The 13,172-nt window shown below is 39.2% G+C and overlaps 1 protein-coding gene across 2 annotated transcripts; it reads right to left on the reverse strand.

Moving 5' to 3' along the window:
- Positions 1 to 4,625: 4,625 nt before the first annotated feature.
- Positions 4,626 to 10,376, reverse strand: LOC113692933 (uncharacterized). 2 transcript variants are annotated; one of them, XM_072052941.1, is made up of 12 exons: positions 10,011 to 10,376; positions 9,214 to 9,306; positions 8,919 to 9,057; positions 8,073 to 8,373; positions 7,789 to 7,907; positions 7,336 to 7,468; positions 7,091 to 7,167; positions 6,289 to 6,486; positions 5,697 to 5,886; positions 5,351 to 5,532; positions 5,112 to 5,206; positions 4,626 to 5,029 (listed from the first exon to the last, which is right to left on the reverse strand). In XM_072052941.1, exons 3-12 carry the CDS (start codon positions 8,955 to 8,957, stop codon positions 4,894 to 4,896), a joined length of 1,470 nt encoding a protein of 489 aa, XP_071909042.1. In that variant the 5' UTR covers positions 8,958 to 9,057; positions 9,214 to 9,306; positions 10,011 to 10,376; the 3' UTR covers positions 4,626 to 4,893. The 2 variants fall into 2 exon arrangements, with proteins under 2 accessions (XP_071909042.1, XP_071909041.1); XM_072052940.1 differs by having other exon boundaries at positions 8,919 to 9,047; positions 10,011 to 10,374.
- Between the last annotated feature and the right edge of the window lie 2,796 nt (positions 10,377 to 13,172).

Below are 13,172 nucleotides of genomic sequence, written 5' to 3' on the forward strand. Positions count from 1 at the left end.
CTAAGTCTCTTCACATATCCTACCATCAATCTCTCTCAAACAACTCCAATGGAAGATCTAAGTTCAAAAAGAGATTAAAAAAAAAATGGAAAAACAAAGAAAGTAAAAAATTCACCTAGAAACATATTATTAATTTTATGATTTGACCCCTAGAGTACAAGAAAACTATTATTACACCTAGAAACATATTAGAACTTATAGCTAAAGCCCTAAATTCTTGTATTACTTTTCAAATAAGCCCTCCAATTTGGTTATAAACTTGTTGAATATGCATTAAATGGTAAATTGCATAAATTGCTACTTAATTATACTACTTTATTTGTATTTTCTTGTAAAGTATCTTAGAAACATCAAACATACATCGAACTTACCTGTTTTAATATTAATATTTTAAAAAAAATTTACATAATGTATTCATTTTTAAAATTAAATATATTTATGATATAATGATAATATCATCCGATTCTTGGATAGATACCCGTTAACTCCTGATCTCGATCGAGTCGATGGCCGATCTGAGTTTCAAAACATTGGAAATAACCATAAAAAATTATGTATAAGATTATCAATTTCTCGAACTAGTCACTAACCATGGATCAAAGTCATCATAATCAGGAAGGAGAGACAAGATTAAACACTAAAATAATCGCCCAAAAAAACATCACCCACTGACCCGTACGATCACAACTCGTAGGGTCAACACCGACGGAGGCTCTCTTCTAATGGCCACCAGTCATCAGGACCTAAAACAGTTTTTATCGACACAAAATCGATTCTGAGGGTGCTCACCTCGGCCACCCCGCGTGTCCGAGGTGAAGTCACCTCGTCCCTCATCAGAGTCCATCCAGGTCTGGGGCATCGTCCCAGACCCCGGCCGGATCCGCAGTCAACCGTGTAGGTGACCTCGGCACCTCCACCTCGGCTGCACGCTGATGAGGTCAACCCATCTGACATCATCCAGGACCAGTACTTTATCTGAAAAGCACTGGGAGCACTTAATGGCACCTGCACCATGTCCTCCGTCATCACTCCCAGGCGGCTACAGTGTCAGAGTCAGACTCCCTGACAGGAGACAGAGCCGTAATGTCAGAGTGGGTCCCACTAACATAAGTCCAGAGCCTCGCCTCTACTCTCCTATAAATACCTCACTCACACTCCCACCAAGTAAGCGGACACTGTTCATTAACTCATTCTCATTATTCTCGTTCTCATACTAACTTGATCGTCGGAGTGATACCAGGGGAAAAGCCCCGCCACTCACTTCGGACAAGGAGGTTCACTTCGGACACAGGAGTTCACCTCACTTCATCTCAGAGAGGACTGATCCAGGTCGGTCTAGTTACCAACCAAAAATCACCTCCTCAATTGGCGCCGTCTATGGGAACGAGACTACTATTACTAAAATGAGATCCACGCGCTCCAGAAGTGGTCGAGTTCCCTCAACTGAGGCTGGGCAGACCTCGGGAGCCCAGCAAGATCGCATTTCTGAAGAGCAAGGGTCCCCGAGCACCCAGCCTAACAGCGAGGAGGCCATCGCCAAGATGGCCGAGTTCGTATCATACAACCCTACCATTTTTGAGGAGCTAGGAAGGTACCTCAAAAGACAAGGGAAAGAAAAGGCCGAGTCCTCCAAGAGGAGGCCGACGAAGTCCCCTGAGGTACCTTCAGGTGAAGACTCAGATGAGGGGCGACTCTCTCGGAGTACCTCCAGGCGCGCCTCCTCCAAGGCAACGTCTAAACTTGCCTCCATCTCCCGGGCGCTGTCTCGGAGACTGATGGGGAAACGAGCTGAGGACCCACCTCGGCGCCCCGGGGGCCTGGCTTCTGACTACATGAGGGCTCCGCCCTTTACTGATGACATCAATGGGGAGATGGTACCCCCGAATTTCAAGCTTCCAAACTTGCCCACCTATGACGGCCGAGGTGATCCCGAGAATCACCTCCGCGCCTTCATCTCCGCATTCCGACTCTATTGCGTCCCCGACGCCGTGATTTGTCGGGCTTTCCCCATTTTCCTACATGGGACTGCCCGGAAGTGGTTCTGGAGTTTGGAACCGGGGAGCATTTCCTCCCTGGATGAGCTGATAGACCGGTTCATCCACCGCTTCGTGTCGTCTCGACCAATCACGAAAACTTCAGCTTATCTCTTGAACCTTCAACAGGGTCAGGGCGAGTCTCTTCGCTCGTATGCTCAAAGGTTCAACGAGGAGAATGTGCAAATACCTGATCAGAATGAGCAGGTAACTCTCGCGGCCTTTACCAACGGGTTGGTGGCCGGACTCTTCAACACCGAAATCCATCGGGATTACCCCCGTACACTTCACGAACTCTGGGAAAGAGTGGACCAGGGAATCCGAAGTGAAGATGTTAATCGCATAAAGCGAGAAGCCCAAGCCTCTCGTACGGGACAAGATACCCGGAGAAGGAAAGACATCGGCCGAGGTGAACCCGGCCCAAGTGGCACTTCAAATCCACCCCGGGACCGCCGGAGTGTCTTCGACCGGATCGTAAAAGGAAGATCATCCACCTCGGACGCTGAGCTGACACCACTCAATTCTAGTCGGTCTCACGTCTTGGCGGTGATGAGGCAAAATCACCTCGGCCGAACACCTCCTGAGATCCCTGGGAGAAGAGATAAGAGGAACTCCAACCTCTACTGCGCCTACCACCGAGACGTTGGGCACGAGACTGAAGATTGCAACGATCTGAAGCGAGAGATCGAAAACCTGATCCGACAAGGATACCTGAAGCAGTTCATCCGCAAAGACGGAAGCTTCAACCGAAGTGCCTCCCACCGGGAGAGCCGAGGTCCTCGCCGAGAGGACAGGCGGGACACCAAGCTTAATTGCCGAGGTCCTGAGAACCACAAGGGGGATCAGAGGCCTCCACGTGACGGATCACCAGGCTACGGCCCAAACATAGTCGGGGTGATCAACACCATCTCAGGTGGCCCCACGGGAGGAGACAGCCAGAACTCCCGAAAGCAGACACTGTTCATTAACTCATTCTCATTATTCTCGTTCTCATACTAACTTGATCGTCGGAGTGATACCAGGGGAGAAGCCCCGCCACTCACTTCGGACAAGGAGGTTCACTTCGGACACAGGAGTTCACCTCACTTCATCTCAGAGAGGACTGATCCAGGTCGGTCTAGTTACCAACCAAAAATCACCTCCTCAGATTCAAATTCACTAAGCCAAAATGATGATGATTCAGGAGAAACAACTCGAAAATTTACCTTAATCACGAAAACTCACCACATTATCATGACCTGCAGCCGCCTGACCATCATCATCATCAAGATTACTCCCTCGGATTGGATTCAACACTTGATCAACCTCCCGGAAAGATACAGTCAGACTGCTCAATTTTTCATCAATAGCATCAAGCTGGTTAAGAATAGACGGTGACGGGAGATCACCATTGACGACCCCGGAACATTGATCAAATATATCTTTCTTACTTTGGAAAGAATCCTTCGCGGCGTTGTAGAATTCCATCTTTTCTTCGATCTTTGCAACTACTCCGTCCACATAATCCACAGCCTTGCTCATGCTGTCCAGTTTTTGCTGCGTTGTACAGAGGTAGTTCATCTTATCAAAATTTTGCATGACATCTTGGGCGATCTCCGACAGAACCTGAATTTCAGCACTGACTTGATCCATTAGTGGGATAAATGCTGGCAGCTCGACATGAACGGCATTGCGGAAATGTTGCTCGGCAGCCCTGAAGCCATCAAGCATCTCTTCCAGAAGTAATCGGCATTCCGACGTGGCTACTCCGATGGCCATTGACGGAGTAGACAACTCAGATTTTTTTTTTTTCCCTTTTTAAATTCTCGCAGGAAACCTAGCATTGACAATACTACTAACTGCTAACTGGAATAGACTCCTCAAGTTAAATAGCGTACAGCCCATGGAATCCATTTTCTTGATAACTTTTACATTACCCAACCATGTTGAGGAAGTATTGATAATCCAATATTCTTCACACACATAATATATATCTATAAAATGAGAATTTCAAGTTTTCCCTCTAAATTCTAAATTAAAAAATAAATTGCAGATTTTGACATTTATTTGATTATACTCTTGCAAACAAACGAGATAGGGATTTGTTTCTCAAAATTCAACAACGACTTGATATAGTGGCAATGGATGCTTCAGAAAGTATATAATAATTCCCTTCCTTTAAATTCCAATGATAAGGTGGTTTCCCTCACGGAGAAAACTGCAACCTGGGCCTCTTTTTTCTATCTGTTACATACACGATACAGGGTAGATCCCATGAATTCTAATTGACCTACATTTTTCTCCTGGATTCATCACCAGTACAATAAACAATGCTACATAAAAATGCGTATTATAGCAAAATACACGGCATTAGGCATTACGAAAACACTCTTTCCATTTGATGATTTGGTAAAAACCAAAGTAGCATTTTATGTGATCAACGAATTGCTTAACAAACACACCTTGCAAGTTCCAAGAAAGCGTGAATCATTCGGAAGTTTATTTTATTTTCGAAAATGTAATGCTGTCAAGAAAATTCAAATGTAAACCACAGTGAACAGTGTTGCGAGAACAATTAAGGATTCATGCACACAATCAACCCGACTCGACTCGTGCAGCCAATTTCAGAGATTTTTCCTGTTTAAAGGGGGGAAAAAATAATTGATGACTAGGCCATGAAGGACAACTGACAAGCTAGTGAAACCTTTTCCTACAGTTTCGCAGGTATCAGAAAAGGCCATTTGAAGGACCAACTGGAACATCATCACCCATGCATTTACAGCCTCGGTTCCACAACTTTTGTTTGAAAACTAACCAAATGCAAGGTTATAGATGATGCCCTCCTACCTGCTACAAGTTTTTTTCCCATTACACATCCTTGCTATTCTGAGCATCTGCTCAGTTCGTATTCCAACAACTTGCAACCAGCGTCACATGAAGTTATGATTGAGGAGACAATTCTCCTCTGTAAGTCTTTGAAATCCATTGCAAGCTTTACATCCCAACTGCAACTGTCCCTGAGAAGTGGTGAGACCTTCAGAAATTTGAAATGCATTTCAACTTCTGGAGGTTGCATATTACAAGCTGACTGCTACTTACCTGTCATCAAGCTCTTCTCCACCGAGGGACTCCATCATACCTTCAAAGGTAGAGCGAAGGTCGTTGAGTATTTCAACTTCAATTTCCAGGCTATCCTGCATGGAGAGATAATGATGCAGAGCCAAGGATCAGGCTTACACGCTGACAAGGGTCATGCAAAGAGCTAGAGGAGGACCATTTGACAATTACAAAGTGGAAATGCAGATGAAAAATGAAGGACACTTTTGGCTTGGAATTACGTGGGTCTTTGTTCGTGAGATAGGCCCCCGAGCCCTTCGAAAGTGATCAAGCAATGGAGGTGCCAAACCATAATTGAAAATCCCATTGTTCCTTGAGAACCAGGTGCCCCGCACCATGTGACTGTCCCAATCAGACATGCGCCCTGCATCCTCACAATCTTCATCTTGGGCAATATCAATATCTGTCACATACAAGGAACTAAGTATAAAAGGAGGATAATCTATATGCGCTTCCAAGATATATGTTTATCTCAAGTCAAAATGAACAGCAAATTGTATGTTCATACAAGATTTCTGAAATGCAAGGAAATGCACAAAAGTAAACTCAATTATCTTATGGCCTTACCAAGCGGAATAACATCATAAGGATTTTTTTGTCGTGGCAAAAAGCCATAAAAAGTAAGTAAATGTGAGCTGGAGAAATTTCCATAGGTAAGAAAGCATTGCTCTCCTGCATTGCAAGGCCTTGACAAAGGAAATTTTACAGAATCTGTCAATGGATCTACTTTCCCATAGTGCGTTATGTGTGGACACGTCTGTCACAGAAAGAAACACAGGTATAAGCAGAAAAATAAGATAATCAATGAAAAGCAAAGCATTGTGTCTGGGCACCAAAAGCCAGTGGCTACTGCTTTTGAGAGAGTATCTGAGCAGGCAATAAAAACACATTTTTGGGGAAAGCATATTAAATGAGGGGAAGGAGTAGATTGTCGAGTCCATCCAGGGAATGCTAGAAGCAGAAACCCGCCCCCCCCCCCCCCCCAAAAACAAAAAAAAAACACTTTTTCTTTGGCGGTGCTACAGCTGAATTTGTAGGTTCTCTTTCTATGGCCTTCTTTTTCTAATAAGATGTATTATGTTCTTGGTTGCCAAATCTAAATTAATATACTCAAGTAAAAGAGAGGAAGAAAAGCAGGAAAACTAAAATTCTGACAGACTGAGTGGTTCAGGAATCCAGCAACAGGAATTAAGCAGGTCCTTAGCTTTCCATCACTGAACATAATCTTCATGCTGTTGGAGTACCAGAGCTCACAAGCCCAGAGAAACTGCTCCCATGTATAAAGCTCTGGTGGAAATACGTCAGGATAATTCTCATATAGGACAGGAAATAACTGTTCATATTGGTTACGTAAGTGCTGCAAGGACATAGGAAACAAACAGAAATCATTCACAAAAACGTAACAAGAAATGCTTACTGACAATTCAAATTCATGGAGGTCAGTGTTGCAATATTCTCGCCTATATGCCACAATGAAACACTTTCATTCAAAATTTCTGTAACTTCATCCTAAGACACAGATTAATGCCATTTTTCATTACTGAAATAACAACAGAGGTAACAGTGTTAGTTCAATGAATCAAGTCCAGAAGTTAGAGAGACTTCACAAAGACTAAAGTTAACTTGGGATAGATAGAGGTTTCATATGAACATTGTACTGGAGAAATTTGAAGAAAAGGCTTTGCACAAGAAAGTTTAGTGCATGATAGTTTCAATTCCACATATTTTTTCCATTCTTTTTTAAATGTGATTTATGCTTGGGTTCACTTGTGCATGCAACGAAGCAATCATCAAATAAATCTCCATAGAAGAATCAACTACATGCATTAATCTAAAGAACTCCATAAAATTCTAAAAGTGATTATGCTGTTTAATCAATATGCATGTAGAATTAGTTATCAAGAAACACACTAAGCAAGCCTAAAAGTTTGCTGACTGAAATAGATTGCAAGGGAGATAACCTCTTTTGCTTGTACTATCTCTTCCAATAAGATAGTTCCATCTAAAGCCATGATGGCATTGACCCCAAAGCTCAATCCTGTACATGTAGATGCATTATGAGAATCATGTCAATGAAAGGGTGAAATTGAATGCATAGTTGAAATTAGGACTTGAATTCTATAGCCAGAAAACTTTAGGCAATTATGTAGTTCAAGAAACTTAATAAAGTAGACATGAATACAGAAGTTTATAAAGAAAAGGAAACCTGTATTAAACACTGCAGGCAACGTATCGAAATATAACTTGAAATTGGAATTGCTGTTGTGTTTCTCCTTCATGCTCCATAACAATAGCATTGTCTCTGAAGAAATCCCCTCAATTTTCTCCAATATTGGAAACTGCCTTAAAAGTACAAATGACTAATGACATCACTACATATTTTAGATTCTGGCTGCAAAGTTTAAAAAGTAGTTAATAGCTCAACTGGAATAAAATGTGAAGTTGACAAAGAGAACTTAAGCAGAATGGCTTCTACTCTGTTGACAGAAAAGTTGCCGTAGCACCATATGATGCATTAGTTTTTGCAGAAAGAAAATTCAAGCACATACAAGTCCATCAGGCAAGAGAAATTATGTTTCACAAGATGCATATTTAAGAGAAGAAAAAGCTTCTGCTAAAGATGCACATCAACAATAGGGCTTAAAAGTGCAAAATGTACCATGTCAGTTTCAAAAACCAGGTTCTCGGAAATGACCAAAGACACAGGGACCTCTAGAGCAATGTCCCCAATTTTCAGATCTTCTTTAGCGATAGCTCCTCTTCCAGCTCCTTCAACATCTGTACCGTCAATAAAAAAGTGAAAATAAATAACCCTATATAAAATTTTCAACTTCCTAACTTCCATGATATATACAACAAAATTCTAGCTGTGAAACACAGTGTTCCAAAGATGATTCGATAATGTTGGAAAAAATTCAATGGCTAATTATGGCAAAACCTTACAAGCTATCTCCAATTTTGTGTGGAGACCATTACTTTTGCCCCACTGCAGTAGACATTGCTCTTTTTCACAACTGGAGTCTTGAACAACTTTAGTTTCCTCTCCATACTTGTGCCCAAGTTCATCTATCATATTAACTGTTGCATTGCGTATCTCTTGCAGTGAATTTTTATTCTTGACTTTACCATTGGAAATTGAACAATCAATGAGTCTAAGAACAGAATGTAGAGCTTCCAACTCATTCCTTGGACTATTAAAATCCACCAGATTAGAGAAATCTGCTCCCCCAAAATACAGTTCAATCTGCAATATAACATGTACATTGATATAGTGTCAATTGCTTGCACTTAGAAAATGCATTTGGGGTAGTGTGTAGTATGATGTTGCTCAAGAGAAGGCTTGGTCACATAATTTGATGAAACAAAATTGACAGATGACAGTTACTGAATTTCCAAAGATGACTTCACACACAAAAATGGACTTTAGACTATACCAAGTTTCGAATTGAAAAAAATTAAATATTTGCTTCATCCTTAATGCAATCCTAATAAAATATTCATAAATGACATTCAAATAAGCAGCTGCTCTAAGACATTTCTGGATAGGGGATTATCTACCCATATTACAATCACCTTGAATGTCTAAGGCAAAAGCTTGGTAAGTGCATCAAGTACTGAAAAAGTTATAGTTTCCACCACAAGATTGAAAAATCAACCAGGATGACAGTTCATAGCAGAGCATTTCAGTGGTTGACTCCTGGAAGCTAAGGCAAAAGTGCTAACTTGTAGATACATAAAATATAGTTGCTTGTGATAGAGTCCTGTGAAGGAAATAGCACAAAAGATTACCTCATTCAAGTTTATGACTCTGGCACACTTAAGCATCATGTCCAGGACATGCTTCAAGTGATCAGGATTGGAGGCAATATTCAAGGCAACACTTCCCTTTGGATCAAAGCCTACGTCTTCCAGTAATTTCTGTCACATGCTAAGAGTAAAATTAAAAAGAAAAGGAGAAAAATCATAATCATTAACCAAACACTCATTATGAAGTTCTTTTTTTTTTTCTTTCTTTTTTTCTTGGGCAAGGGCGGGGGTGCCTATTTATAAGGGTGGGAAATGTGCTACAAAAAAAAATGCAAACCTTTTTCTTCTGGAACAAAGGATCATTCTCAGAAAGATCAAGAACAAATGAGATCTCATCATCAGTCTCTGCAGTATTGGGGGATATATACGCCTTCACAATAAAAGAACAGTAGAAAAGTAAGTTAATTTCCAACCTAAGCAACAGCAAAGACACCCACTTCACATGTAAGAAGTAATTAATTCACACCTATTGGTTAAAAACAGAAAAAAAAAAATAAGGGATGAAGGGAGAGATGGAATTGCAGAATAGCCCTATTTACTCCTTTTCCATGATGGAAATCTGTTTTTATCACTTTTTCTCTCATCATTAGCGTTCTGGCACTTCCCTTGCACTCCACTTCATCTTTCAATACAATCAAAACAAATTCTGGATTCATTACATATGCACACTTGTATTTGTAAGTTACCAAAAAATGGCACATTTACTTAAGGCTTCACTAACTAGATGCACCATATAATTCAGCTTCCACTTTGTTATAAGGAAACGAATAAGGTTAAACAGGGAAGATATTAGATTAATAAGAAAGGATGACTATCTTTAGGGGAAAAAAAAACAAGGATGATTTCACCGTAGCATACCCTCTGGGCCATCATTCAATGAACATCTATACTGGACTACAACCAAGAAATCCCCCATAACTTCTGAAGAAGCTTTTTTACAGTTAGCCCGTTTGAAAATAATTCACGAGGTCAAAGAGGCAGCTCTACTTTTTCCCATTTTATGAACTATTGGATACTGGATATGTCTATATTGAATCAAGAATTAAAGGGATGAATTTAGGTGCTGAAGTTTACCTGGTTAACCTCCATTAACGCCAATTGGATGGATTAGTCCAGCGAATGGAATTGATGACTGGTAAGCCAGCAAAACTGAAGAGGCTGTGGCCGGAAACTGGGGAGCTGGGGTTTTAGCGAGGTTTCTGAGTAGGCAACTTGTTTGAGTACTCCCTCCCGAGAAAACAACCCGTTTCCAGTTTTTTTTTTTTTTTTTTTCTTTTTGGGTACGGTCGGTAATAATTTATCCTACACCTGCGATCGGTACGATGGGTAGCTCATTCTAGGGGCTCAACTGAGCCAATGAAGAGATCGAACCCAAAAACTAAATTACCATCAAATCAAATCTACTTTTATTTCTATTCTAACCTATTTTAAAGGGTTCAACTGAGTCAATAAGAAGAATCGATGAAAACTGAATCATCGAATCAATCGAATTGTACTATATACTTGTTTGAATTTTTAAGATAATTACGTAACGTGACAATTGGTGGTGACCTCTAGCTGGTGGTTAACTGTTTCCAGTACTAGGAATGTAAGAACTAAAAGTTAATAGAGATTGGAAAAACAGGAAATTATAAAAGCAACGACATTGGATATATTATGGAGTTTGTTCTCATTGTATCAAACGTCTTGTTAACTTTTGTTTCCCCTTACGTCTTAAGATTTCAAGTTTAATCATCAGTCTCCAAAATCGTTGTTAGCTTATTATCCAATAGTGAAATTTTTTCACTTCAATTAGATGATGCTTATTCCTTTATATATATATATATATTTTTTTTTTGAGGGAGTGCTTATTCTAGTTCAATTCATTGACCAAACGAAGTAATATATACATATATGTGTGTGTAGATATAGATATATGTATTATATGTATACGTGTGTGTGTGTATTGTGAATCTACTTTGCAATTTGGGAATTCAGTTTTGTTAGCATTTTTTTTTTATGGTAACATTTTTCTTCTTCGTAAATAGTTTTTGGTGACAGTAGATAGATTACGACAAAATAGAAATGCAATGGTTCGCTACATCCTCAAAGGCAAGCCATCGGGATTCTAATGGGCTCATGTCTTTGTAAAATGCGGATGTGTTGTTTAACTTTCAGTTGGGCCATTCAAAAAAAGTAATCCAGCGCATGGGCTGAGCAAACAGTTTTAAAATTAGTGCTTACCCAAAATTCTCAGCCATTCTGTAGCTTTTCTTCATAAGCCAATTGCAAATTTCTCTTCTTTTTTTTCCCCTTTTTGAGCTTGAGTCCAGACCTCGTAATTATTCCTTTGAGCCTCCAGCACAATCGATCTGTTCCGAACTAGAACCCAACTGAGTCCCCTTTTTTTTCCCTTCAAGTTCAAAGGAATGCTCAAACCTTACACAAGAGAAGAGGAGAGTGGAAAACAAAAAAAAAAAAAAAAAAAAAGAATGTTTGAAAGTCGAACCAAGAACCTCACAATTATCAAAATAATATTCCTACGAGTTAAATTTGGTCACAAGGACAACTTTGCTAAGGCCCTTCTTGTTATTCCACTTCCATGACAAAGTTGAGGAAGTCCAATAGTCACAACCAATGGAGCAGTATGGTGCTCTAGAAGTGGCTCTAACTCTGTTCGACGTAATATTTGTTTGCCCACGCAAATTTGGATTGTTATTTTTTGCAAAAAAAAAATTTATACTTTTCAATTATTTTTTCCACCTCACATACATTACATTAAGTCGTTACGGTACATATATATTTTTTAATAAAAACTTTAGAAAATAGCTATGCAAAGGGGTCTTAGTTTCAGCTGATAATCACTCAGATAGGGATGGTCCATGCCAGATGTAAGGAAAAATTGGTACATGCACCAGCCTAACCCCTTCTGAACTAAAATGCATGCTTAGATGTAAAGTGTAGTCGAAGTGGAATTACATTCCGTATTTATCACTGTTATTAACAATTATATTACTATCAGTATCCAGTCAAAAATCTTTCTCAGCAAGCGAAGAACCTCCAATGTAATTGGAGATCCAGGACCATTCAATCATCAATTAGCTCCAAGAAATAGTTGGGGTAATTGAAATACATATATATATATATATATATATATAGCCTAAGTATATGCTTAACATAATTGTACTGATTTTCATGCTGGTGAATCCAATAGCTTTGCTGACTTATCAACATATTCTTTCTAGTCAAAGATCCTTGTCTCCAACTTCAAAAAGCAGCCTTGCCATTTGCACGAGAGATACAAAGGGCACCAGCTAAAAGCTTCTAGCGATGCATGAAAAATGGGGGTGGCCACTTTTCAATTCAAAGCGTGATCAAACTTGGTAATTTTTAGTAATGGATGATGGAACCATAAGACCCATATACCCAATCGACTCTTCTTGGTTTTAATGTTAGTTGGGCCTGTACTCGGTTGCTTCCTTGTTTGGAAAGCCATTTTTCACCAAAAAAAAAAAAAAAAAGTTTTATGTTTTTCGTAAACACGTTTTTCAATCACCTTTTTAACTTACATACATCAAAAATCACATTTTCTGTAAAAACTCTAGAAAATTGCAACCCAAATAGGTTTTTTTCGGTTATGTCAAATTGACCATCAAGAAATCTGATGAAAAACAAGATCTTGAGAATACATCAGATTAATTTTTTGAAGAGCAAGGGGTTGCGTACCTTGTAATCATTTATTTCTTCCTTTGTTGTTCTTTTAGTACAGTTCCATTTGGATTAACTATTTTTTGAGTGTTTTGAAATATTTTACTGTAGTAAAGTAGATTGAAAATTTTTACTGTATATGAGATTGTTTTTAAGCTTGTTTTTTGATATTTCTGAGGTTGTTTTTTTTTTTAAATTTTTTGGTGCTTTTGAGGCTGTTTTTGGTGTTTCTTAAATTATTTTTGTTTGTGTATTATTGTCGCATTATATATAAAAATTTTGTTTTTAAAAAAATGACCTATCCAAACGGAGCAGCAGATGAAACAAGCTTAAATTGAAGCACAAGTCGCAAGCAAACAAGAATATTTTAAAATAGTGTTTCACTTTAAAAAAAAAAAAAGCTATAATTATATTAGGATGATAAATAATTGGGAAAGAAAAAAGGTCGTCCAACGTCTATAAAAGTAAAGTATCAATTACCTTTCTCTAGAAATTTACTCCAATAGTTTTTGGACAAATATTTAATTTCATGATCTTTGGAGAGTTAAA

This window comes from Coffea arabica, chromosome 6c (genome assembly GCF_036785885.1).
Source record: "Coffea arabica cultivar ET-39 chromosome 6c, Coffea Arabica ET-39 HiFi, whole genome shotgun sequence".
Lineage (NCBI taxonomy): Eukaryota > Viridiplantae > Streptophyta > Magnoliopsida > Gentianales > Rubiaceae > Coffea > Coffea arabica.

Bases quoted from the DNA above. Each gene is read 5' to 3' on its own strand.
- LOC113692933 (XM_072052940.1), bottom strand. The intron at 5,887-6,288 runs GTCTGTCAGAAT...TTTCTGTGACAG, and splicing joins CTGGATTCCTGAACCACTCA to ACGTGTCCACACATAACGCA. The intron at 5,207-5,350 runs GTAATTCCAAGC...CTCTCCATGCAG, and splicing joins TCTCACGAACAAAGACCCAC to GATAGCCTGGAAATTGAAGT.